Source organism: Meleagris gallopavo, chromosome 31 (genome assembly GCF_905368555.1).
Source record: "Meleagris gallopavo chromosome 31, MGAL_WU_HG_1.1, whole genome shotgun sequence".
Classification (NCBI taxonomy): domain Eukaryota; kingdom Metazoa; phylum Chordata; class Aves; order Galliformes; family Phasianidae; genus Meleagris; species Meleagris gallopavo.
This window is the reverse complement of record NC_139434.1, coordinates 1,375,601-1,399,441: the sequence shown is the minus strand read 5'-3', so window position 1 is coordinate 1,399,441 and position 23,841 is coordinate 1,375,601. Positions and strand designations below refer to the sequence as shown.

Sequence of the window (23,841 nt, the reverse complement as noted above, 5' to 3'; positions counted from 1 at the left end):
GACGAGCCGGGAGCCCCGCAGTAGAACCGGCCGGGGGCGGCGGGCGCCACGAGCGCTGCGACACCGCACGGCGCCGAGCAAAGCGACGCCTTCACACCGCCACGTGGGCGGCGCCTCCCGGTGCGGGGATGCGGAGCCCGGCTCCGCGCGTTTCCCCGGCTGTGCGCACCGGTGCTGTACGGGGGGCGGTTTTTGCTTCGGTGCGACGAGACCGAACCGGGGAAGCGAGAAAAACGAGCCCTGAGCGCTCAGCGGCGATGCTGCGCGGAGAGGCGGCGGCGCGCGGATCCCCGGCCCGAGGGGACGCGAGGAAAGGAGCGAACTCGGGCGGGACTACAACTCCCGGCGTGCCTCGCGCGGCGCGGCCTACCGCTCCCGGCGTGCCCCGCGCGCGGGCGCCGACCGCCCCGCCCCCGGGCCGTGACGCGCGCGGGCTCTATGGTGACGCGGTGACGTCACGCGCGGGGTGAAAGGTCACGGCGGCGCCGGGCCGAGGGCAGCGGAGCCGCGTCCCGGCCCCGGTCATGGCGGCCCGGCGGCTCCGCGGGGCCTTGCAGCTCGGGGCGCGGCAGCGGCTGCGGACGGTGGCGGCGTCTCCCGGAAGGTGAGCGGCGGGACCGGGCGGGGACCGCGGGGACGGACGGGGACGGGCGGGCCTCGGCGCGGGCCCAGAGGTCACCGGTGCGGGGCGCGGCTCCGCGGGGAGCGAACGGCGCGCGCTGCGGGGCGGCCGGGACGAACCGGGGGGCAAAGCGGGTCGGCGGCCGTCGCCGCGCCCGGGACAACGGAAGTGGTGCGGGGACGTCGGCGGTCCCGGCTGACCTCTGCGCCCGGGACGTGGCCGGCAGCCAGCGGCTCCGCGCCGGGACGGGGGCACGGCCGGTCCTGCGGCTCCGCCCGTCGCCGCCCCGGGGCTCTCGTTGGCGGGTACCGAAATGGGGCCTTTCCTCCCGCGGCCGCCGCTCCCGGAGGAGAGCCGTTAAAATTCCCGCGGCGATGGGGCGCGTCCTGCCGGCGCTGCCGCGGTGACAGCGGTGACAAACAGCTCCGCCGGGCTGCAGCCCCCCGCGGCCGCGCTGTCACCTCGGATGGGTGATGTGAGGCTGCGGGCGCTGACGGGACCCCCTGCTGTCTGGCCGCGCGTCCCAGGACCGCCAGGGTGTGGAGCGTCGCCGCTTCCCTCCCGGCGGGGCAGCACTGCCTGCACGGCCCCGAGCGAGGTGGGAGGTGGAGGAGGCTGAACGTCGGGGCTCAGCTGGGCTCTGAGCTGCCCCGGCCCCGCGGAGCTGGGGAGGGGCCGTGGGCAGTTGTCCTCGCTCTGCCGGGCTGGATTAGGTGTCCCCGAGGTCAGGTTTCCCTCTGCCTTCCTCCTCTTATGCAACAGCAGCGCTGGCACCGGCCTGGACTTTCCTGGCCTCTCCCGGCTGCCCGCAGCCCCGGGGCGGGATGGATGGGGCAGCTCCCCGCCGCACCCCGCGGTTACTCCCAGCTCAGGAGGGCTGCGGGCGGCCCCAGCCGGGGGCTGAGGAGGGGATCCCCAGCAGAGCCGTGGGGCAGCCCCGCACCGGTTCCTGCGCCCACACCTCTGTCCTGTGCAGACACGCAGCGCTGTGCGGCCTCAGGTTCGGCCGCCTGGCGATCAGCACTGAGTGGGACCCGCAGCGTGCGCCCACCCGCTCCTTCCTCAACCTCGCAGGGTCCTTAACCAACAAACGCAAGGAGTACTCGGAGCGGCGCATCATCGGGTAGGTTTGGTGTCCCCGCAGCCACCTCTGGGACCCCACGTTCCCCTCTGCAGCGCCCGCTCTGCCCGCAGGTACTCCATGCAAGAGATGTACGACGTGGTCTCCAACGTGGACGACTACAAAACCTTTGTGCCCTGGTGCAAGAAGTCGGTGGTGGTCTCCAAGCGGACGGGGCACATCAAGGCCCAGCTGGAGGTGGGATTCCCGCCCGTCTTGGAGCGCTACACCTCCATCGTCACCCTCGTCCGCCCGCACCTCGTCAAGGTGAGCGCAGCCCCACTGCGGCCCCAGCCCCTCCGCGGTCCCTCTGCAGCCCCCTGATCTCCTGCTGCCCCCCAGGCCGTCTGCACGGATGGGCGGCTCTTCAACCACCTGGAGACAAACTGGCGTTTCAGCCCCGGCATCCCCGGTTACCCGCGCACCTGCACCGTGGATTTCTCGGTGAGCCCTTCCCGGCTCGATGCCTGCAGCGGGGATGCAGCCCCGCGCTTCCCACCGGGCTCACACCGCTCTCCTCCTCAGATCTCCTTCGAGTTCCGTTCCCTGCTGCACTCCCAGTTGGCCACCGTCTTCTTCGACGAGGTTGTCAAGCAGATGGTGGCGGCCTTTGAGCGCCAGGCAGCCAAGAACTTCGGGCCCGAGACCCGCATCCCCCGGGAGCTCATGTTCCACGAGGTGCACCAGACGTGAGGGCAGCGCTGCGGCTGCGGACTGTGCCAGGGTCAGCCCCGCCCCCCTCTTAAATATTTATTTGAGTGCATCTTTGCTGCCGTTGCCTGGAATTCCCTCCCAGCCCCGAGGGCACGAAGCGGTGCTCCTGCAGGGGGCTGCTGTGAGCCCCCCCGGCCCATCGCAGCACGGCAGGAGCCGCGGCCCAGCGCCGGACTCCCACATTTTGTAGCTGATTTTGGTTTTAAGTTTTTGTTTTAGTTTTTTTTTTTTTTCTGGGGGGGGGAGATTTTTTTTTTTTTTTTTTTTTTTTTTTTAAACCCTTCGTTCCTCTTAACTCTGCAAGGCCAGAGGGCTCCAGCTCCTGCGCCCGCGGTGGAGGAACTCCTGGGTCAGCTCTGCCTGCCCTGGAGAGGAGGAAGGTTGGCGCTCGCTGGCAGGGGAGCCCGGCCGGATCCTGCTGGGGAACACAAGTGGTTGGTGGGGGTCTCGCTGCCGGGGCCCCCCCCGCCCCCCTGCCCTGACTCTTCAGGAATGAAAGGGAAGGAGAAGGGGCAGAGTGAGGCAGTGGCCGGGGCAGAGCTGCCAGCCCTTCGCCTGCAGCCGCCGTGCGCCCGCCCCGCCGTCGCACAGTTTGCACAAGTCACACGCACAGCTGGGGGATGGGGGCTTGCTCTGAGCGGCCCCTGTCCCCCCACCCACCTACCCCAACCCGTTACCCCTTGCAACCCCAGGGACCAGCATGGCCCCGGCCTGAGGTGCCCCCTGCTCCCCCTGAGCTTCCCTTACCTTCAGCCTGGAGGATCCAAGCTCCAGCAGGCCGTGACACCCACTGGGGGGGCCATGAGGGACCCCCTGAGCCACCCCCCGGCTCTAGGCTCCCCCACTCAGCCCCCCCAGTTCCATCCCCATCACAGAGGAGATTGTGGCCTTGCTGTCCAAGGAAGGACTTCTACATATGCCAATAAAGAGCATTTTCCAAGGGTGAGCCCGGCCTCCTGCTCTTCACTGGGCAGCCATGGGGCAGGGAGGGGGGCAAGGGGAGCTGGGGGGGGGGGGGTCTGCACCCCAAGACCACCAGGCTCCAGCTGGATACCTACAAGCACCCTACAGGGGCAGCCCCAGGTCTGGGTCCAGCACCCAGAGGGTGACGGAGCGGGATTGGGGAGGGGGGGGGGGAGTGGCAGCAGCTTGGGCTTTGTTAATAAAAACATTTATTTTGCATTTTATCGTTGTTTGTACAGAACTGCCCAAAGCCTGCGCTGGGCCGGGGCTGGGCCAACAGGGAGGGGGGGCCCAGCTCTGGCTCCGGGGGCATCAGACGTGGGGATTCACACAAACACGGGGGGCGCGGGCTGGGGAGGAGTGTATCGAGGCCTTTCAAGGTGGAGGGGGGGCTGAAACATTCATTCTTCACCAGCTGCCCCAAGGGCTGGACCCCCCCGGGGAGGGGGGGGAGGGCACGGACTGGAGTCTGGGACTGAACCCCTCTCAGAGTGGGGGGAAGTGGTTGCAAAGGGAGGCCCAAATCCGGCCCCCCCCCGGCAGCGGGGAGCTGGGGCTCAGTGTGCGCGGTGCTGCCGGGCCGGGGGCACAGGAGCCACGAAGGAGGGGACCGGGCCCTGTGCCATAGGGAGGAGGGGGCACAGGGCAGGAGGGACCCCCGGGCTGCCCCCCCACAGCCGGATGGGGTTCAGTGCCGAGTCCGTCCCGGGCCCGGAGGCGTCGGGGGGAGCAGCGAGCGCAGCCCTGACCCCGTCCCTTTTTACCCGGATTTGTAGCCCACGAGCTGCATCAGCCCCGCAGTGCTCATGGATTTGGGGCGTTCCAGGGGGAATCCCAGCGCCCGGCTCCAGATGAGCTGCGAGAGGACGCCCAGAGCGCGGGACACCCCGAAGAGCACCGTGTAGTACTTCATCTCCTTCATGCCGTAGTACTGCGGGGAAAGCAACGTCAGGGCAGCGCAGGGGGCGGCCGGGACCCCCCCCAGTAAAGGTACGTGGGGCAGCAGGGGCTCACCTGCAGCAGCACCCCGCTGTGTGCGTCCACGTTGGGCCACGGGTTCTTGGCTTTGCCCTGCTCCAGCAGCACGTTGGGGACGATCTTATAGAGCTGAGCCACCAGCTTGAACATGGGGTCCTTGGGGAGGTGCTTGAGGGCAAACTCTCTCTGGCACGTGTAGCGTGGGTCCGTCTTCCGCAGCACGGCGTGTCCGTAGCCCGGCACCACCTGGGAGAGCAGTCAGCACCCAAACCGCCCCCAACCCCCCCACCATCCCACTACCCCCCTCCCAGCCCAGCGCTCACCCGGCCCGAATTGAGCGTGTTCCAGATGAAATCCCGCAGCTTCTCATCCGACACGTCCTGGCCCAGCTCCTTCTGCAGGTCTGTGAGCCACAGCAGCACCTCCTGCGGGCACGGCGGGGGTCAGAATGGCAGCGAGCGGACAGACAGACGGATAGGGATAGACGGAGGCAGACCGATGGACAAACAGACAGGCCGGACGGACACCCACCTGGTTGGCAAGGCCGTGCAGGGGCCCGGCCAGCCCGTTCATAGCAGCAGCGAAGGCGAGGTAGGGGTCAGACAGCGCGCTGCCCACCAGGTGACTGGTGTGGGCGCTGACGTTGCCCCCTTCGTGGTCACTGCGGGGTCGAGGAGCAGCGTCAGGTCCCCACGCCCCACAGAGGCCCCCGCAGCCCCACGCCCCGTCCCGGAGCTCCCGTTGCCCCACACCGAGCGCTGCCAGGGCACATCCCACACCCCGAGGCAGAGCTGGGGCGGTGCAGCCCCACACCTGTGGATGGTGAGGTAGAGGCGCATCAGCTCGATGAACTGCGGGTCGGTGTAACCCAGCATGTTGGTGAAGTTGTGGGACCAGTCCAGGTTGGGGTCGATGGCGCCGATGCTGCTGCCCTCGCGGTAAAGGTTGCGGTAAATTTTGGCAGCGACGCAGGGCAGTTTGGCGATGAGATCCATGGCGTCCTCATAGACAAACTGGGGTAGATGGGGTGAGATGGAGTGAGGGGGGGGGTCAAAGTCCTGCCCGTCCCCCCCTCCCGCCCCCCCCCATACCTCCCAGTACTTCACACGGTTGATGCCCTCAGCGTAAGCGCGTGCGAATTTGCTCTCGCTGTTGAGGGCGGTGATGGCGGCGCTGAGCTGGGACATGGGGTGCAGGTTGGTGGGGAAGTTGTCCAACATGGTCACCACGTGGGAAGGCAGCGCCGCCCGTTTGGCCCATTCACGGGACACCCAGCTCACCTGCAGGGAGGGGGCGTTGAGCAGAGGGCTGACAACCCCCCCCTCCCCCCAGCCCGGGGGTCCTGGCGCGTTACCTGCTCTGGGGTGGGCACCTCACCGGTCACCAGCAGCCAGAAGAGCCCCTCAGGCAGTGGCTCCTCGCCCCCCGCCGCTTTGGGCAGCAGCTTCTGGCACTCGGGGATGCTGAACCCACGGAAGCGGATCCCCTGGATGGGAAAACACAGCAGGACCGGGCATCAGCACCGCTGCCCTATGGGTGCACGAGTGGGGCAGGGGTGGGGGGCAGCCCCACCTCATCGGGGTCCAGCACCGAGGTCTCGTAGATCAGCCCCTTCATGCCCCGCATCCCACCGTACACCTGTGGGAGGATGGAAGGACAGAGCTCACAGTTACGGACTGGCACAAACCGGTGCCCCCCCCCCCATCCCGGTGCCCCCGCTCACCATATCCACCGTGATCTGCCCGATGGCCGTGCTGCCGTGCTGCTGGCGGAAGCTTTTGATCCTCGCCTGCTCCTTGGGGATCATGGAGGCCAGGACATCCTTCAGGTTCTGGGAGAGGGGAGAGGGGGAGAGGGAGAACTGCGAGTCCTGCGGTGCTGGGGGGGCATCAGGGGGTGAAGCTGTGGGTTGGTGCTTACTGTGGCAGCAGTGGCAGCGTGGCGGGCAGCAAAGAGGACACATGGAGCATTCTGCAAGAGAGCAGAGATGGGGGTTACATGGGGGGGTTATATGGGAGGGCATCTTATGGGGGGGACTACATGGAGAGGGTCCCACCCCGCATGGGAAGGGTCCGCGGTGCCTCCCTCCCTCTCACGCAGCCGCTGCACCCCACGCGTGGTTCGGCCCCTGCGCAGATTCTGTTTCCCCCTCCCGCCCCCCCCGCACCCCGCGGCGGAAGCACGAGGGGCCGCCGCTGCCGGCCGTTGCCGTTCCGCGGGTTTCCGGTCCCGGGAAGCGCCGCGCTTTGATCCTCGGCCCGGAGGGATCCCCGACTTTGCCCCCCCCCCCACCCCCCCCGCCCCCCCCGGCACCGCGCACAGTCCTGCAGTGCTGGGGCCGGGCCAGACCCCCCCGGCACATTGCCACCCCCCCCCCCCCCCGCGCAACGACCGTGACGTTTTTTTTCCACTGCGCCCGGGGGGAACTCAGAGCCGCCCCGATCCCCGCACCCACCCCGCACCCCAGACCCCAACCCGGCACCGGGGGGGTGGCAGCCCCGCCCATTCGCACCGCAGGTTTCAGCGACGCCGCGAACAATAGCGCGGAGCGGAGCCCAAGGTCAGCCCCCCCCCCCCCACCGCAACGCGACACCGCACCGCGCGGAACCCCCCGGGCCCTACAGGAGGAATCTGCGGGGCCGCCCCCGCACGGCAGCGCCTCGCAGTGCCCCCGCACCCCCCGCGCAGCTCCCCGCACAGCTCCGTGAGCTGCACCCCGAACGGCCCCGCAGGGACCCCCCCGCCCGGCCCCGCCCGCCCGCAGCTGTCACGGCTCCGTCGCCCGCTCAAGGTCACGCGTGAGAGCGGCGCTGCGGGGACGGCGCGGGGCGGCGGCTGCGGGCTCCAGGGGGGGCGTGGGGACCCCGCATCGCCCCCCGTGGGTCGCGGCGGATCCCGCACCGCCGAACCGTGCGGGACCCGCGGGCGGCGCTCCGCCGCTGCGGCAACGGGGATGCGGGGAAGGGGCTGGAGAGGAGGTGGATGAAGGCCGCGCCCGGCTTAGCGCGGGGTCAGCGAGGGCTGCGGGTGTGGTGCGGGCGCTGATTCATTAATTAATTTATTGAAGGCGTACGTTGCGCGGCGCGAGGCGCCGAAACAACGCCCGTTCCGCCCCGCACCGTCGCGGCCGTTACGAAACGCAACGCGGGAGCGGAGCTCCGCAAAGCGCCGCCGCACCGGGCGCGGCCCCTCCGGTTTTACCCCGCACCGGGCGCTCCCCCCGCCCCGCCGCTCCCCGCGCACCACGTGCTGACACCGCCGTTGCCGCTGCGGCCCCGCAGCCCCTTTAAGGCGCCCCCCCCCCCCCCGCGTCGCCTCTTTAAGAACGCAGCCCCCTCCCCCCCCCCCCCCCCGCGGCGTCGCCCCTTTAAGGCACGGCGGGGCCGGGCGCGCTCACCTTGGGCCCGCGGAGGCGCGCGGCTGCGCGGCTGCCGGCAGCGAGGAGCGTCATGGCGGCCGGGGCGGAGCGGACGGAGCGGGCGCGGGGCCGGGACCGGGACCGAAGCGAACGGCGGCGGCGGCGGCGCCCGGGGGTCCTCGGCGCGGCGGGCGGGGCGAGGCGCGGCGCCGCGTACGTTATTAGCATAGCCCCGCCTCCGCCCGCCCCCCTCGGGGCCGAGCCGCTCGCTATTGGCCGCGCTCGTCCCTGATGGGGCGGTGTTATGCAAATGAGGCGGCGGGGGGCCGGGCTATAGGTGGCCGCCGCGTTCGCCTGATCTGGGCGTGGGGTGCGGTGATGCGAGCCCCGCCCCGTGACGTCACCGAAGCACCGTGACATCACGGATCGCTGCGTGACGTCATCCCTCCACTTCGCCCCCTCTCTCTCCCGCCATGTGCCCTCGTTATTGCTCGGCTGTGGCTCAGCGCTGCTCTGATGTCAGCACGCGGCGCTCACCCCATGACACCACACTGCACTGCGGTGACTTCGGAGGACACGGCGGGGGGGCGGGGGGCACGCTGCCCAATAACCCCGGGACGTTGTCCTGGTGACCCCACGGTGGCACCATCCATGCGACGAGTGGGTGGCACACCCGCAGCACCAAGGGGACAGGGGCTGCCTGAAGGACCGGGTGTCACGGGGGCACTGGGGCAGTGACAGCACTGAGCTGTGTAAGGAAGAGCAGCCTGTGGTCAAAGGGCACTGCAGTGCCACCGTCACTCCCGTGGGTATGTGCCCTCCCTGCTCCAGCCCCAGCCCCACACCCACCCCCATTGAGGTGCACAGCAGCGACACCAGCCCACATCGGGCCCCATTTATTGCCTCCTGGATTGGGCCCCGGGTGCCCAACAGACCCACAGCAGCACCGCTGTCCCTATAGCAGCCCCAGGCAGCAGCTGAGAGAACCTGGAGCCACACATCAGCCACCAGAACGCCCCCAACCAAAGGACGTGTCCCTGCCCACACGGCAGCGGATGGACAGCGAATAAATAGGACGAGAGAATCCCCCCCCAGAGTGGGGATGGGGCCGAGGCTGTGAGGCAGCGTGTTGTTGTTGGGGGGTCGGCGCAGCCCGGGGCCGGCGGCGTCACAGCTCATCATGTGGGAGGTGCAGCGCATGGTCGCACAGATCTGTGGGGACAAAGCATTGCTCAGAGCCACACGCAGCCCCCCCAGGGCTCCCATCTGCCCCACAGCCGATCCCCCAGGAATAAGGGAGCAGCAGCAGACCCACCCCGGTGTCAGGGCGCAGGTAACAAGCCTAGAGCACGCTCATTAATAAAGGAAGCACAAAGGTCGTGGTGTGCCCTGACCCTGGTGTTTGTGAACCAGAAATAGCACTGCGAGGCCAGGAGTGGGCATGAGGCCATTGGCTGCGGGGGGAGCACGGGGCCGGGGCGGCCAATGGGGACAGCAGACGGCTGCCCTGGATCACCCCAAGCACAGCACCCAAAAAAAGCTGCAGGGCTGGGAGCACAGAGAGCGGGAGCACAGCGCAGGATGGGACAGTGCAGGACAGCACGGCTATGGCTGCTCGCTGTGCTCCCATCCTGCGGCTCCCAGCCTCGTGCTGGGGCTGCTCCACACCTACAGGAGAAACATCTTTAAGAAACGCTCCCCAGAGAGCCAAAGACAACAGGAGAAGAGAGCAGGCAGCCCCAGGGACACAACTGGAGGGAGCATCCCCAGGAGAGCTCACAGGTGTGGCTCTGCGCCCCTTGAAGTGCCCCCTGTCCTTGTGGCTGCTGCCAGACAGCCCCCCTCCCACCCCCACCCCCCTCCCCGCTCACCTGTCCGCTTGCTGCAGAGCCGGTCCTTGACGTTGTCAGCCTCGTGGGACAGGAACTCAATGAGCTCATCCTCGTACTCCTCAGCAATGCTCTCACACTGCAACAGAACCACGTGTGGGTCAGCAGCAGAACCCACGGAGCCCCCAGTCCCGCAGCCACCCCCGCACGCACCGCAAACTTGAGGCTGGAGGCCACGTCGCCATCGATTTTGACCCCGGAGAGGTCCAGCTTGGTCCCGTCGTGGGAGATGACGCGCACGTAGCTCTTGCGGTGCGTGGACGGATCCACCTTCTCACCGTACTCCTTCATCTTCTCACAGATCCGCTCCAGCAGCTCCGTCAGGTGAGCCTCAGAGCGGGCGTACGGCACCTGCGGGGCCGGGGGGGGTCAGGGCGGGGAGGGCGGCGCTGCGGGGGCCGGGATGCGGCCCTGCTCGTAACCCCGACGCCGCGGCACCCCGGCTCGGGGCTCACCTCCACCACCGACTGGCTGCCGTCGGGGTTGATGCGGAACGAACCCATCTGGATGGTTTTCCGGGGATCGACCTGGGCGATCTCCCACTCCAGCTCGTCCACCAGCGCCCGGCACGCTGCGGGACGGGAACGTCAGCGGCCCCGGAGCCCGACATCCCAGCCGCCGCACCGCGCTCGGAGCGGATCCCCGCCGGTACCCCGTCCCGTCCCGTCCCACCTCCGCAGTGCAGGTCCTGACTCCGCCGGCCGCTCACCGCGGGCAGAAGAGCGGCCACAGCCGCGGCCACGCACAGCGCGGCCGGGATGGAGACGCGGCCCCTCCTCGTCGTCCTCATCCTCCGCCCCGGCCGCGTGCAGCCCGCTCCCCGCCCGCCCCTCACCCGCCGGGCCCCGGTCGAGCCCCCGTCCGCCACCGCCGCCCCCTGGTCCCGCCGTCCCCGGGGCCGCCCGCCGCGGTGCCTGTCCCGCCGCTCTCCTCCCGGCCGCTCTACGGCGGAAAACGGCCCCTCAGAGAGCGCGGCGACGGAGGCTGCCGGGGCGGCGGCGGCTGCCGTGGGGTCGAGGCCGCTCCTCGGAACTCGGCCGGGCCGCCCCACGCGCAGGCAGCGCCTCGGCCACCCCCGGCGGGGAAAGGCCCCGAGCCGCCAGGACCCGGCCCGCGTGGCGGTCGGCCCCGGGGGGCGGGGCCTGCTGCTACCCCGCCCCCTTTTCTGAACATAACCACGCCCGCCTTATTTACATGTCCCCGCCCCCTCTTCGTCGCCCCGCCCCCTCACGCTCCGGTCCCGTCCCGGTCCCGGTCCCGCAGCAAAAGAAGCGGCGGCGCGAGCGGAGCTCCGAGGCGGCTTTATGGCTGCGCCCGAACCGGCGGGCGGAGAACACGGGCTGTGCCGCGGTACTGCCGGGCGCGGGCGGCCCCTCCCGGTACCGGCGGGGAGTGCGGGTCCGCGCGCGCGGAGGCAGTGCTGACCCCGGGCAGCCCCGGCCCCACTGCTGGCTCCAGTCCCAACCGTTCTTCGTCCCCGTCATAGCGCCAGCACGGGGGGAAACACGGCCCCATCTGCAGAGAGAAAGTGGAGCCAGGGGGTGCGGGGTGGGGGGGCGGGGGGTCAGGGTCCCGGTGCTTACGCTTGGGGCTGCTCTGGCTGTCGGGCTCGGGCACCTTCCAGTCCAGCTTGCGGCCCTTCTCATAGAGGGCCTTCAGCACCTTGCGGAAGTCGTCAGGCTCGCTGCCCCCCTGGCTCAGCTCCAGGTATTTGCGGTACAGCTGCAGAGCCGTGCGTGCGTCCTCGATGCTGTCGTGGGTCTCACCTTGGATCTTCAGGTCTGCGGGGGAAGCCCGGGTCAGTGCGGGGCTCCCCACGCGGTCCCAGTGCGAGAGAAGCCTGGGGAGCCGTTCTCAGCAGCCCCCCAGATCGCAGGATGCAGCCACTAACCCAGGAAGTACCAGGCGAGGAAGCGCAGGGAAATCATTCTCTTCCTCGGGATGTGGAACAGGTACACGGTGTCGATCACCTGGTCCTTGGGCACCTGGAAGGCAGAGGCTGCTGCTGGTGGTGCACAGTTCCACGTGCAGGGGTTGCTATGGGCCCCCCACACCACCCAGGACACTGTGGGGCTCCGGGGATGGGGCTCAGTGCTCTCACCATGAGGTTGATGACACGGAAATCCTTCTGCAGCCCATGGCCCACAAACTTGACACCCACGTCGATGAGGAAGCGCAGCTTCAGATAGGTGGATTTGAGAGTGGTGAGGTGCTTAGAGGAGATCTTGGCATCCAAGTCTCCAGGCTTGATCCCCGAGTACTGCGTCAGATAATCCACCACCTGTGGTGACAGAGCACACGGCGCCAGGCTGGGACAGGTAGGGGCACCCGCAGGATCTGTACCCCCTCTGTTCCTCCCGGTGTCCCAGGGAGGGTGCTGCCATTATCCCAGGGAGTATCTCCAGGGAGCAGCAGCAGGAGAGGCTGTGCCACCCCTGCACAAAGCACCGGGGGCACCATACCTGCTCTTGGGTGGAGATGTAGTCATCAATGAAGGGGACACCCTCATTAGGACCCTGACCCCGCACACACGTGATCCTGGCCACCGACATCTGGCTGGGCTTGATGGTAGATTTGGTCCCATCACTGCGCAGCTCAGCTTCCTCCTGCAACAGACAAGAGGATTGCTCAGGGACAGAGAGCTCCTGCAGCCCCGTGTGACCTGGCACAGTCACAGCACCCTGTCCCCCACTGCCTGACCTCATTCAGCGTGACAAACTCGGCATCCAGCCCCACCAGGTCGCCCGCCTGTGGCATCTCACTCAGCATGAGGGGGATGAAGGTGGCATGGCACTTGCGCTGCTTGCGAGCCAGAGAGGCCTCTGCCAGTAGTACGTTGGCTTCAATTGGGTTCTTGACTGCAGGAGAAGGGAAGAGGGGGGATCAGCTGGGAGCAGACAGCTTGCCCCCACGCAGCCAGTTCAGACACTCACTGACGAGGTTGTACTTGGAGTTGAGGTTCCTCCGGGCGTAGTACAGGATAGCTGGCACCTTCCAGCTCATGTCAAACTGCACCGCCTCGCACTGCAGGGAAGGAGGGACAGGGACTGGCAGAGAGCTCCCACTTACAGCAGGGATCTCCAAACCCCACGGCTCAGCACCACGAGAGGAGCTGCTGGGCTCCCTCACCAGCGGCCACGGGCGCTTACCTTATCCACAGGCTCAATGAGGAAGTCGTTGAAGAGATACCACTGCTGGTGTGTGACTCCCTGTGGAGAGGCACAGACACTGCATTAGAGCCCCCCCTAGGCAAATGCAATGACTCCTCTACCCAGCTACTGGGGAGAGGGGTGTGACAGTGCCATGTGGGAATTCCCTTCCTTCCTGGGACACTGTGGGGAAATCCCTGCTGGCCTGGGTGGTGACAAGTGTACGCCAAGCTCTGGGGCTGGACGGGCACTCCACCGAGATGCAACAAACAACAGGCAGGGATGCAGTCTTGACACACTCTGGGAACTCCTGGTTTGAGCATCTCCACCAAACAAGAGGACTGCCCAGACCAGCCCCGTTTCCTCTGGAAGGGAGATGAAGTCACAGCCCCTACCTGGAACCACAAGCGCAGGCTGGCAACGTGCCTGTGACCCAGGAGGAACCAGCCCGATAAGAGTGGGAAGAGTGCTTCTCCAGCCCTTTCCTCCCCATAGGTGCCTGAGAAGCACTCACCTGCTGAAGGCCGCTTGGCACATCCAATAAATCACACTCAGTACTTTAGTAAGAGAGCAAGAGTGCTAGGAGTGGTTCCATTAGACAGCCCAATTCCTGAATGATCTCTGAGCAAGAAGTCCTGGGCAAGGCAGGAGCGCACCAGTCCCGAGGGGCACCTCACCTCCTTCCTTTGGTGGTAGGTCTCTCCCACTTTGATGTGACCCACCAGGCTGCCCCCTGTGCGGGAATCCAGGATGTGGACAACTGTGGCCATGAGATCGTAGACATAGACCGACTCGGGGTCATCAGACGAACTCAGCTGGGGGAGGAAGCAGCCCCAGAGGAAAATGTCTGAGTCTGACTTGCCTTCTAGGCAGTTCCCAGATCTGCATCCCAAACCCCAGAGCTCAGACACGCAGAGTTTCCCAGGCTGGCCACGTCTGAGGCACGGAGCTTACTCAAGGCATCTCCAAGATGGTCCCTTTGTCTCTCACCCACACTCAACAGAAAGCGGTTCTAAAGCAGTTCTGTTCCTGCAGTCCCACGTGCACACAACCACACAGTCCCACGCGGCTGTCATCAGCCTTTACCTCATCGCTTTCGCTCCAGTTGCACACATCTAGCTCCTTATTCTTGGTCAGCCTCATCTTGATGGCGTGGGGGATCCAAATGTTCTTCAGTTCCTCCACAGAAGGATACGAACGCCCCACCTCGGGGTTTCCCAGTTCCTTCCTGCAAGGAGAATCACAGAAGGCAGAGCTGGAAGCAGTCATGAGACGCAGCCTCGGTCAGATTCTCCGTGGCAGGATCCGTACCACCCAGCCCACCCATCAGCCAGCTCCTTTATAAACCTTCCTTTGCATCTGCCTAGATCAGAGCCCTGGGGAAGCTGACGTCAACCAGAAAGGGCTGATACGTGGCCCAAGGTCTTTTGTCAGTCTGAAAAGGGATGGACAATGGAGAGTGAGGGCTCGAAAGTGGATCACAAGGGTGAACAACCCTTGCGGATTACGAGGGTATCTGAGCACCTACACAGAGCAGCAGAGAGGCTGTTCCAGTTTAGGGTCACAAGAAGCACAGGCAGGTAGATTATGGAATGATTACTAAATGAGAAATGGCCCTGAATTCTGGAGCAATCCAGAAGGCATCGCTGCTCAGCAAGAGCTGCCACCCCAGGAACAGTCACCTACCAATCTCCAAGAGAGATTTCTTTGCCTTTGGTGATCTCAAAGCCTCCTCTCTTCATCAGGGCTCTCTGAAAGGCATACTGACAACGAAACACAGGGAAGTGTCAGCACGGAGCGACAGGCAGGGCTCAGGAACACGTGGGTGACAACCAGGCCAGCAGCAAGGAAAAGACAGAGACTGTAAAGTCAGTGACAGGGAAAAAGACAGCAAGGGAAACCCAGCCGTCCACCAGCTCTGCTGTGCTTGTACTTGGGGAAGCAGGCACTGCCTCGTTGCTCCTAGGTCCTAGGGGGTTAGGGGAATGAAAGCGTGACTCTACTGAAGTCCTGTCAGCTTTGTCACGGCAGGAGATCTTGTCTTTTCCAACTCCAAATGCACAGCCCATGCTGCGTGCATGACCAAACACCAACAAGTCCTCTGCAGACAAAGTATGGTGATGCTTGGGCGGAGAGCAAGAGACTGTTAGAAACAGCAAGATCACAGCGAAAACACTTCCGAAGAATGGGACACGCAGCAAACCCCGTGTGCCAGGGAGGACAAGCCTGCTTCTGCCCCAAAGTGTCTCCCCCACCTCAGCCTGTGTCTTCCAGAAATCTGCTTCCTTGGAGCTGTTCACCTCACAGTTAATGACCAGGACATCTGGCAGGCAGCGGATATTCCTAGTCTGGACCTGTGGAAAGAGTGGGAGATGGAAGGAAGGCAACACCAAGAGCCCCAGGAAAGGCTCAGGGCTGGATGCAGCACAAGCCATCCTTTTTCCTCTTCCAAAGTCTTTGCCTGTAGGGCTGCCCCCACACTGCCTGATAGGCACAGGGCGTATGTAAGGGAAACTGAGGCAGGAAGCAGACTCCCACAGCCCCAGAGCCTGCATCAGAACAGGTGTGCTTGGCTCCTGGGGGCTTCCCCCTACCCCAGGGGCTTCAGATGGGATCCGCCTGACTCACATTCCAGCACTATGAGCCCCATCAGGCCATGGAATTCCCTGCACCACACCAGCTCCCAGACCAGGTGAGAAACCAAACCCCCTGCATCTGCTCAGAAGGCTCCCTGCCGACTGATGGAGAAACTGCCCCTGCTCAGCCTGAAGCACTCACGCCCCTCTCCCACCCCCCCCAGCCTGCAGCTCCCCCTCTGGCTCACCGTGGGCTGGTACTTCTCACAATTCTCACACCAAGCCTGCGTGTTCTGCTCCAAGCAGATGCTCCTCTTTAAAATTTGGGCAAACTCATAGTCTTTGACTGGTTTTTCTGAAGGGAGAAAGGACAACAACGTCACCTTCCAACATACACATCTTTACTGATTTAGCTCAGCCAGACCTCTGGGGTTTTCCTCATAACCACCAGGGAGAAGGTCAACCCCCAAATCTGCCTTCCTGCATCCCAAAGCTCAACTGCTGGGCCTGCAGCCCAGGACAAATGGCTGCAGGAGTTCCTCAACTGTCTGTTACCTCAAAAAAAAATAAAAACCAAAAAAAAAAAACCACAGCTCATCCGTACAGATAACAAAACCCTCCCACTTAGCTGTCCTGCCCCAAGGGAAAGGCAGCGGGGTGAAACCTGCAAGCCCTGCCCACCCCCGTCTGTTACCAGCGCTCTCAGGGTAGGAGAGGGTGAAGAGCAGCGTGGAGGACACACGGACGGTTTCCTTTCCACAGCGGCACATGCTGCAGTTCTCCACCTCACAGCTGAACAGCTGCCCGATAACCGAATCCCCCGAGGACCCAAAGGTGCTGGAAAGAGAAAAAAAAAACCAACAAAGGAGTACCTGGGTTAGCAGGACCCCAAAAATCCCCGCTGAGCCGGGATGGGTGGTACAGCAGACCAAGCACTGGGCACCCACGTATCTCTGCACACAGGACTAGGCCAGAATCGACAGAGGTTCAAATCCCACTACAGGGACAGTTGCAGATATGCACGTCCCCATGCAGACCCCCCTTCCTGAGGGACAGATGGGTCCTCTGGGAGCCAGACCCCCTCCCCGACTCATTTACTCTCTGCCTTTCCCTCAGATCAGGGCGTTACCTGCTGCCAGCCCCCCGATACGCTTGTGGTCCCTCCTGCTCCTGGGTCTCCTGGTGCAGCTGGGTAAGGATGAAACGGTTCCAGCTCTGAATCAGCCGCCCCAGGTTCACTTTCCCTGTGGCTTCGTCTGAGTCAGCCAGGATCAGCCCCAGTGCTGAAGCCTCTGGGATTGTACGGAAAGCCCGCAAGAAGTTGCTTCCCTGGGGATGGAGCAAGAGTGGTATGTCACAGCCATCAAATGACAGGAGTTTCCATCAGTCTGATGCCATCTCTTCAGGACACAACAGCACCCTGCTCTCCTCTGTGATCTCTTACCCACATTACTCTTGCCTCACATTGTCTGGGCTGGCCACTGACCTGGCAGGGGTCTCCTCGGGACAGATCCAGCATGTGGAAGAGCAAACCCAGTTCACAGCCCAGGCAGAACTCCTTCTGGCACAGGTGGTTCTGGACCAGGCAGCGGACAGGCTCCAAAAAATACAGCACCTAGCCGAGGCAGAGACATCAGGGTGGTCCCGTGGCTGTGATGGCCTGGGCAGGGCCGGGCATCACCCACCTGGATCATGCAGTTGCAGTAGGCATTGGGGATATGGGGCTCCAGGCCTGCAAACAGAGTCTTGTTATAATGCTTGAAATCAAAATCTTCCAGCCCCAGTTTGGAGTATTTGATTGTGACCTGAGGAGAGATGCAACGTGTCAAACAAACGCTCTCCCACGGCACAGGGCATCCACAAAACGTCCAGGTCTCCCCATGGAGATGTAAGCTGGTGCTTGAGCCCACGTGGGTCCTTCAAAGGTTACCTTCCTGTACTTCTTGGCCACCATGTAGAGGTGAGGCTCCTCCTCCCGTCCAATCGGGGACTCGGGAACTTGGCTGAAGCTGTCAAACTCATTGTCTGCCTCTTTTAACCGATAGGGGATCTGGGAGGGAGAAGAGAAGGGAAGAGCAGCTGAATCCTGAGGTGAAGCACCATGAACTGAAACAAGCAGCTCCTGGGCTTTCCTGCCTCCCCAAATGAGCAAATGAATAAACCAGAAAGGAGCGGGGCCCTCCCTTAACCTGCACGAGTCCTCCACACCTTCCTTCTTATGAGGGACTTATCACTGTGGGGAAACTACAGCGGTGCTGCGGGCAAGGGCGAAACGCAGCAGTGTTTTCCCAAGGGCAGGGACATGCCATGTCCACAAACCTGCAGACCAAACAGCTCAAACCTTCCCTGCCACAGAGCGAGTTATCAGCAGCACCAGGCACAGGGTCCTCCTGAGAGCTCATACCTGGTTGCGGAGTTTGGTCCTTGGGTTTGGAGCGTAGCCAATGAACCCCACTTTCTTCATGGTGCGCAGAATCTCGGGATCTACTGGAGGAGCTCGCCTACAAAACACACTGTGTCTCAGAGGCTGTTCTGTCTGGCAGCACCGCACCGCTTAATGGAGTGCCTTGCTGGACACGCTCAAATACCCACCAGTGGGTCACAAGGGCTCCTCTCATTCAATCATTCCCCCCCCAGAAACTCAGTATTCATTTTCAGCCACAATAAAACACCGGACCAGCCCAATGCCCGGCTGCCCCCAACCCTGAGCAGGGGAGGATTTTTTCCACACCAGCTTTCACTGGGAGAGACTTGCAGATTACCGGGGCGCCGGGGCAGAGTTGGCAGCAGGCCAATCTGACAGCAGAGTCTCACTGGTGAGCGGCACGGGGATGAGCGACAGCGGCACGAGGTCCTGATTCCAGTCCAAGTGTGGCAGCGTGTCGACAATGCAGGGCAGAGCAAAGTCGGTCTCCCGGGAGTAGGTGTTGAAGGTGACCTCTGGGGAATCGGCCCAGAGATGCACGCAGCCCTCAGAGTCACCAAATGCCAGGGCCTGCTTGCTGGCCGAGACGTCGAAGGTCATGATGAGAGGCCCCACGGTGTTCACGTGGAAGATGTCGGCCGGGTTGGCGAGGCCGGTGGGCTCGCAGAACTGGCACTGACCTGCAGGAGGGGAGCACAGGGTGAGGTGGCATCAGGGGGCGGAGAGCAGAGCAGCACGCTGCACTCCTAGCACAGCCCTCGTTGATGGGGCAGTTGAGCCAGCTGGGCACAGGCCAAGCGCTCCACCAGCTCTGTCCCACAGCGACTCAACGCCGACCCCCGGGCAAGGCAGCTTCCCCACCTGTCTGGGAGATGATGGCCAGGCGGGAGGTGTAGGTGGGGATGAAGCGGAGGAAGAAGGGGTCGATGTGGACCTGCAGAGGGGTGGTGGCTCTCATCATGCGCAGGTCGTACACCTTCAGGAAGCGGTCGCAGGCCAGGCCGTTCATCCGGCTGGAGAAGCCGCAGGTCACCAGCAGGTTCCCGTGGACGTCGAAGTCAGACAAGCTGCCTGAGTAGGCATCGAACTCGTGTTCCACCACAAACGTGCGCAGATCCCTCAAGGAGACCTGGGAGGATAAGACAGGGGTCACACGGGAGCCCTCTGAGCTCTGGGAAAAGTCGACCCCAGGGTACCCTGGGGGGAACTCGGGCATCAGCAGGGCTGATGGGCGCGATGGCATTACCTTCCCTGAGGTGTGTCCGCAGAAAAAGAAGCGGTTTGACTGCCTCATGATGGTGATGCCAGGTACCTCCACGGTGTACTGGGAAGGACACAGAGCAGCAGGGTGAGCACCAAAGCACCCACGGGATGCAGAGCCACGGGCTGGGTACCGGCGGTACCTTCTGCGTCTCCTGCACGGTGTTGAGGTCGATCTCAATCACGTGGTTCTGCAGCCCGCCGACCAGCAGAGTGCTGCTGTCTGTCAGCAGGAGGCTGTGCATGTCCTCGGCCTCATCCATGCTGCAGAGGAGAAAGGACAGCCTTTGCACTCCCACTGAGCTCTGGGACAGAGCAGGAAGGCGTCTGCGATCCTGCCCTTGTTCTTCTCCCAGACTGAGCTTTTACACTGCAGGAAGGGAGCGGAGAACTTCTCCTCCCACAAACGCACTGTGGCCGTTCCCTCGTTCCCAGCTGCCAGAGCAAAACACTCACAGGTAATCAAATATGATGAGGCCTCCTCGTGACATGCACTTCAGGTTGGTTTTGGTCAGGAAAAGGACCCCACTCTCCAGGCTCTGGATCTGCCGGATGTCATCGCTGCTGTTCACTTGGAAGGAGGAGTAACGCTCCAGCGTTGGGCCAAAGAATGAGGTGGCGTGGCCCTAAAAGCAGCAGGACAGGATCATCAAGACCCTGGGTACAACACATGCAAGCACTGCTCTACTCTGTACCAATTGGGTCGAGGCAAGCTGCCTTGCTGCCACTTAGAGAAGGGATTCCTGCCTCTCTGTCTAAACGGAACCACGAGAGGTTGGTCAGACTTTCCTTTTTTTGGCAGATGTGAGTGAAGAACCAAAAGCTCCACCAGCCCAAGAGGTCAGGGCCGTAGCACCTGGCAGCTCTTTGGCAGACAAACAAGGCTGAGCATTTCCCATGCTCCGGGACACGTCATCCACTTCCAGCTCTCTGCATCTACATGGCTCAATTCCCAGTTACAAGCCGGAATTTCCAGCTCAGACCCCTCTCCATGCCAGTGCTCCATTCACAACCAGTTTGTCTCCAGCAGGTTGGAGCACACACGTCTGGGGCTGCAGCCGCCTCGAGGCACCTACCCCATGATTCCCAACCCACAGCATTTCTTCATGGAGGTCAAAGTGGGAGACGGAGACGGGCACGCCCACTTCGGAGACGGCGGTGTGCAGCTCACTATACATGCCCTCCACGATGTGCACAGACTCTGGCACAGCAATGCCCTCTAAGGGCACCCCTTCGGGATCCAGCTCCACGTTCTGCAGCAGGCTGGGGTTGAGGTGGGGGTCCAGGACGGGATCCAGCGCCGGGTGCAGCGTGGGAGCATACTCAGCAAGGGAGGGGTCGAGACCTTCAAAATTCATGGTGAAAACCAACGTCTCCCTTTGGAACAGAAAAGGAACTAAGTTGGTCAGTCAGAAACACCAAGGGCCGCGATTCTTAGAAACACCGCGCGGGGCCGCTGACTGTAGAGCCGACGGAAAGGCGCTGGAATCTCCGCCGAGCTGAAGGCGCACCTCTGCGGGCCGCGCTCACGGGCGGCACTGCGGCAGCACCGTAAAGTCCCTCCCAGGGACGCGCTCAGCTCCGCGTCACGGCCGCGAGGACGGAGCCCGCCGCCCCGCCGCACGGCGCCCGTAGGAAGCCGGACCGCCGCCCCTCTCCGGGGCTCCCACAGCCGCGGGCGCGGCCTCCCCGCACCTCCGCCCCCAGGGAGAGCCCCGCGCCAACCCGCACCTGCCCCTTATCTCTGCGGCCGGCGCGGGGCGGACGGGCGGTATCGGCTCCCGCAGACCCGCGGCCGTTGGCTGCGAGGCGCTCCCCGTTAGGCCCGGCCCAGCACGGCGGGCCCGGCGCTTTCCGCGGAGCTCCCAACCGGGAGCGTTACCCACAACCCCCCGCGCTCCGGCCAAGAATCCCACGCTGCCGCGCACGGCCGGAGCGGCGGCGGCCGTCACGCGAAGCGCCGTACGCTGCCGTTACCGAGCGGCCCCGGGCGGAGCCCGCCGGGAGCGACCCGGCCCGTCCCGCCGCACCCCTCCTCACGTCGCTATGGCAACCGCGCCCCCCGACCTCCGGACAGGAAGTCGGCCCGATCTCGGGGCCGGCGAGCCAATGGCAGCGCGGAGTCTCGTGCGTTGGCCAATCAGCGCCTGAGAGAGGCGGGACAAAGCGGCCGTGCCGGACGGTGCGGCGGAGGGGACAGAAAGCTGCGGGTGGCGTTTCGCGGGAGCGGCGGTCCGGGCAGCGCTGTGCTCCCATCCGCCACCGCGGCCGGGCGGGGGGCTCCGGGACCCCCCCATGAAGCCCCGGATGTTGCATGTGCCACGACCTCCCCGACGGCCCCTGCAGTGTCCCCCCGTTGTCACACTGTCTCGTTGTGTCCAACACTGTCCTCTCCCGGTGTCCCCGGTCCGTGACTACGGAGCCCTCCTCACGCTCAGCGGTGCCGCAGCGCTTTCCTCGCCCCCCGGAGCCCCGCCGGGACGGGGACGCTCCCGTGCAGCTCAGCAGAGGGGAACCGGAGGGCGGTGGAGAGCGGAGGCACAGACCCCATCCCCGAACCGGCGCTCAGGACGCGGTGCCGCCGGTGCGGGTCCCGTTGGACGGAGGGTCAGGCAGCCGCTGAGCCCTGGGGTCGGTACGCGGCGAGGACGCAGCCCGTCGGGGGGGGCCGTGCCCGGGGAAGGCCGGGGGCAGCCCCTCCGGGCGGGGACCGGGAAGCGCAGGAGCCGCCCTGTCGGGGCCGCCGCGATTGCGGAGCCGCGGGCAACGCGGGGGAAACGAGGGGTGGGGGGAGCAGCCGGGTGTCCCGAGGCAGCGGGGAGCGGGGCAGCACCGGGACCGCCGCAGCAGTTTCCCCGGTGGGCACCGGGAATGCGGAGCGGGGACGCAGGGGCATCGGGGAAGCACTGCGGGACACCTGCGGGCCCGCCCCGCCCCGCCCCGCCCCGCAGTGTGCGGAACCGCGCCCGTCCCGTCCCTCCGCGTCCCGGGAGCGGATCCGAGCGGAGCGATGCGGTGCAATGCGGTGCGGTGCGGTGCGGGCTCAGGTGTGTTCGGCACCGTCCGCGCGGCCGCCGGGCGTGGAGCCACCAGGAACTGCCCCGGGTTTTCCTGCCCGTCCCGTCGGGGCGCGGGGCCGGAGCGGGCGCGGCGGGGCGCAGCCCGGGGACCCCGGCCCGGTATCGGTTCTGCTTTCGGGGGAGGCGGCGATTTCGCAGTAACGGGGGGCGGGTGCCACCTGCCCCGGGGATTCCCCACCTGCCGCCGCCCCATAAAAGCCGACGGATCCACCGGTGGCGGCACTGACCCGATCCGACCCGCCCCGCCATGGCCCCGCTCCGCCGCCTCCTGCTCGCACTCTGCCTGCCGGCGATGCTGCTGCCGCCCGCGGTCCCGTTCCCGGCCCCGAGCACCGACTGGGCCGCCTGCAGGGACCTCTCCCAGCGGCTGTCGCGGCTTTTGGGGACAATGAAGGAGTCGCACCGGGTGCTGGTGAGAGCCGGGGTTTGGAGGAGCGGGGAGCACCGGGGGCACTCAGGGAACCAGGGCTGCTCGGGAACTGGAGATACTCAGGGAACTGGAAATGCTCAGGGAACCGAGAGAACTGGGGATGCTCCTGGAACTGGGGATGCTCCTGGAACTGGGGATGCATCTGGAACTGGGGCTATGGGGCACAGAGGACCTGGGGGTACTGTGATGCTTTGGCTGCCTGGGGAGAGCCAAGGTGCTATGGGGTCCTGTTACCTCCTGCTGTCAGGATGGGGTCCGTCTGAGTGGAGAGGAGGACTCCGAGGGGGACTGTGCCCCCCGCATCCGCTGCAGTGATGCCTGTGACCCCTCCACGCTGGACACAAACAGCACGGTACTGGGGGGGCTGGAGGGAGGGGGGGAAATTGAGGGGGCCCGGGGGTATCCCTACAGCCAAAGCCCAGGGGGGTCTTGTGGGGTGTGTGGATGCTCTGGGGATGCATTGCGATGTCTAAAGGGTTCTGGGTGGGGGTCCTGGGGTGGGGGTCCTGGGGGTCTCAGGGGTGCCGGGGGTCCCAGAAGCATTATGGGTGTACTGGGGGGGGGGGGAGGGGGAAGTGATGCTGGAGATGTTCCTGGGGGCATCTCGGAAACACCCAAGTGATGCGCTTGGGGATGTCAGGGTAACCAGGGGGTCAGGGTGCCAGGACATGCTGGGGGGGTCTCAGGGCTGTTGGGATCCACAAGATCCCCAGGGGTTGCTTTGGGGACGTGCTCAGAGGTCCAGCATCTTCATGCCCCCTCCCCTCCAACCCCCAGCCCTGCCTGCAGCGGATCCTGCAGGGGTTGCAGCACTACCAGACCATGTTGGGCTCCGACATCTTCGCCTCACGCCCGCAGCCAGAGCTGAAGGCGGTGCTGGAGGAGCTGCTGGGCCTCGTGCAGGTGAGCTGACCCCAACCCCAACCCCAACCCCGATCTTAACATCAACCCCAACCCAGAGCCCTCTGACTCCTCTCTCCCTGCAGGTCCCCACCCGTTCCTGCCGGACCCCCCCACCCCCCCATGCAGATCCCTGGGCGCAGCCGCTGCTGCAGCACGACACGCTGGAGCGGCTCCGCTCCTTCACCGCCGTCATGAGCCGCGTCTTCACCCACAGCGCCAGCGCCCGCTGACCCCCCCGCCCCTCCCCACCGTTATTTATTTCTTATTTATGTGCCGCACTCCCTATTTATATGGGGTATTTATGGGTTTCTAATAAAGGGCTGGGCAACGAGGAGCTGCTCTCTGCTACAACGCCGCACCAGGGCTGCCCTAAC

General features: G+C 65.0%; 5 protein-coding genes across 12 annotated transcripts; 2 read left to right on the top strand and 3 right to left on the bottom strand.

The window, feature by feature from the left end:
* Positions 1-413: 413 nt before the first annotated feature.
* On the top strand, positions 414-3,402 carry COQ10A (coenzyme Q10A). Of its 2 annotated transcripts, XM_085212380.1 has the most exons (6): positions 414-604; positions 1,599-1,745; positions 1,817-2,009; positions 2,085-2,186; positions 2,268-2,466; positions 2,761-3,402. In XM_085212380.1, exons 1-5 carry the CDS (start codon positions 525-527, stop codon positions 2,433-2,435), a joined length of 690 nt encoding a protein of 229 aa, XP_085068506.1. In that variant the 5' UTR covers positions 414-524; the 3' UTR covers positions 2,436-2,466; positions 2,761-3,402. The 2 variants fall into 2 exon arrangements, with proteins under 2 accessions (XP_085068506.1, XP_085068505.1); XM_085212379.1 differs by having other exon boundaries at positions 415-604; positions 2,268-3,402.
* Positions 2,725-7,972, bottom strand: CS (citrate synthase). 5 transcript variants are annotated; one of them, XM_085212311.1, is made up of 12 exons: positions 7,795-7,972; positions 6,318-6,368; positions 6,121-6,258; positions 5,970-6,035; positions 5,752-5,883; positions 5,489-5,677; positions 5,211-5,410; positions 4,929-5,058; positions 4,721-4,822; positions 4,434-4,643; positions 4,184-4,350; positions 2,725-2,871 (listed from the first exon to the last, which is right to left on the bottom strand). In XM_085212311.1, the coding sequence occupies exons 1-12, from the start codon at positions 7,846-7,848 to the stop codon at positions 2,748-2,750; spliced, it is 1,563 nt and encodes a 520-aa protein (XP_085068437.1). In that variant the 5' UTR covers positions 7,849-7,972; the 3' UTR covers positions 2,725-2,747. The 5 variants fall into 5 exon arrangements, with proteins under 5 accessions (XP_085068437.1, XP_085068436.1, XP_085068438.1 ...); XM_085212310.1 differs by having other exon boundaries at positions 2,735-2,874; XM_085212312.1 differs by having other exon boundaries at positions 2,735-2,874; positions 6,121-6,228; positions 7,795-7,971.
* A 663-nt stretch (positions 7,973-8,635) lies between these two features.
* On the bottom strand, positions 8,636-10,782 carry CNPY2 (canopy FGF signaling regulator 2). The gene is made up of 5 exons (XM_085212393.1): positions 10,317-10,782; positions 10,100-10,215; positions 9,798-9,995; positions 9,627-9,723; positions 8,636-8,967 (listed from the first exon to the last, which is right to left on the bottom strand). The coding sequence occupies exons 1-5, from the start codon at positions 10,432-10,434 to the stop codon at positions 8,924-8,926; spliced, it is 573 nt and encodes a 190-aa protein (XP_085068519.1). The 5' UTR covers positions 10,435-10,782; the 3' UTR covers positions 8,636-8,923.
* Positions 10,783-10,929: 147 nt separating this feature from the next.
* PAN2 (poly(A) specific ribonuclease subunit PAN2) lies at positions 10,930-21,185 on the bottom strand. 2 transcript variants are annotated; one of them, XM_085212264.1, is made up of 26 exons: positions 21,032-21,185; positions 20,131-20,431; positions 19,511-19,680; positions 19,198-19,318; positions 19,041-19,118; positions 18,656-18,923; positions 18,132-18,474; positions 17,774-17,870; positions 17,300-17,419; positions 17,055-17,174; positions 16,856-16,984; positions 16,499-16,698; positions 16,064-16,206; positions 15,618-15,724; positions 15,049-15,147; positions 14,480-14,556; positions 13,880-14,021; positions 13,471-13,608; positions 12,794-12,853; positions 12,578-12,668; positions 12,345-12,502; positions 12,107-12,250; positions 11,746-11,925; positions 11,536-11,629; positions 11,228-11,425; positions 10,930-11,159 (listed from the first exon to the last, which is right to left on the bottom strand). In XM_085212264.1, the coding sequence occupies exons 2-26, from the start codon at positions 20,410-20,412 to the stop codon at positions 11,125-11,127; spliced, it is 3,594 nt and encodes a 1,197-aa protein (XP_085068390.1). In that variant the 5' UTR covers positions 20,413-20,431; positions 21,032-21,185; the 3' UTR covers positions 10,930-11,124. The 2 variants fall into 2 exon arrangements, with proteins under 2 accessions (XP_085068390.1, XP_085068391.1); XM_085212265.1 differs by having other exon boundaries at positions 20,786-21,128.
* Positions 21,186-21,219: 34 nt separating this feature from the next.
* Positions 21,220-23,798, top strand: IL23A (interleukin 23 subunit alpha). 2 transcript variants are annotated; one of them, XM_085212381.1, is made up of 4 exons: positions 21,220-21,638; positions 22,812-22,916; positions 23,342-23,467; positions 23,551-23,798. In XM_085212381.1, the coding sequence occupies exons 1-4, from the start codon at positions 21,369-21,371 to the stop codon at positions 23,695-23,697; spliced, it is 648 nt and encodes a 215-aa protein (XP_085068507.1). In that variant the 5' UTR covers positions 21,220-21,368; the 3' UTR covers positions 23,698-23,798. The 2 variants fall into 2 exon arrangements, with proteins under 2 accessions (XP_085068507.1, XP_085068508.1); XM_085212382.1 differs by having other exon boundaries at positions 21,543-22,546.
* Positions 23,799-23,841: the final 43 nt, after the last annotated feature.

Bases quoted from the DNA above. Each gene is read 5' to 3' on its own strand.
- COQ10A (XM_085212380.1), top strand. From the start codon at position 525: ATGGCGGCCCGGCGGCTCCGCGGGGCCTTGCAGCTCGGGGCGCGGCAG. The intron at 605-1,598 runs GTGAGCGGCGGG...TGTCCTGTGCAG, and splicing joins GTGGCGGCGTCTCCCGGAAG to ACACGCAGCGCTGTGCGGCC. The intron at 1,746-1,816 runs GTAGGTTTGGTG...CTCTGCCCGCAG, and splicing joins TCGGAGCGGCGCATCATCGG to GTACTCCATGCAAGAGATGT.
- IL23A (XM_085212381.1), top strand. From the start codon at position 21,369: ATGTGCCACGACCTCCCCGACGGCCCCTGCAGTGTCCCCCCGTTGTCA. The intron at 21,639-22,811 runs GTGCGGGTCCCG...TCCTGCTGTCAG, and splicing joins CTCAGGACGCGGTGCCGCCG to GATGGGGTCCGTCTGAGTGG. The intron at 23,468-23,550 runs GTGAGCTGACCC...CTCTCCCTGCAG, and splicing joins AGCTGCTGGGCCTCGTGCAG to GTCCCCACCCGTTCCTGCCG.
- CS (XM_085212310.1), bottom strand. From the start codon at position 7,848: ATGACGCTCCTCGCTGCCGGCAGCCGCGCAGCCGCGCGCCTCCGCGGG. The intron at 5,884-5,969 runs GTGGGGCTGCCC...TTTCCCATCCAG, and splicing joins CGGTGCTGGACCCCGATGAG to GGGATCCGCTTCCGTGGGTT. The intron at 4,823-4,928 runs GTGGGTGTCCGT...CCGTGCCCGCAG, and splicing joins TGCACGGCCTTGCCAACCAG to GAGGTGCTGCTGTGGCTCAC.
- PAN2 (XM_085212264.1), bottom strand. From the start codon at position 20,412: ATGAATTTTGAAGGTCTCGACCCCTCCCTTGCTGAGTATGCTCCCACG. The intron at 19,319-19,510 runs GTGAGTGTTTTG...TCTCCTCTGCAG, and splicing joins CTCATCATATTTGATTACCT to CATGGATGAGGCCGAGGACA. The intron at 14,022-14,479 runs GTAGGTGACTGT...TTCTCCTTGCAG, and splicing joins GAAATCTCTCTTGGAGATTG to GAAGGAACTGGGAAACCCCG.
- CNPY2 (XM_085212393.1), bottom strand. From the start codon at position 10,434: ATGAGGACGACGAGGAGGGGCCGCGTCTCCATCCCGGCCGCGCTGTGC. The intron at 9,724-9,797 runs GTGCGTGCGGGG...GTTCTGTTGCAG, and splicing joins CCTCCAGCCTCAAGTTTGCG to TGTGAGAGCATTGCTGAGGA. The intron at 8,968-9,626 runs GTGAGCGGGGAG...TTGTCCCCACAG, and splicing joins GCTCTGCAGCAAGCGGACAG to ATCTGTGCGACCATGCGCTG.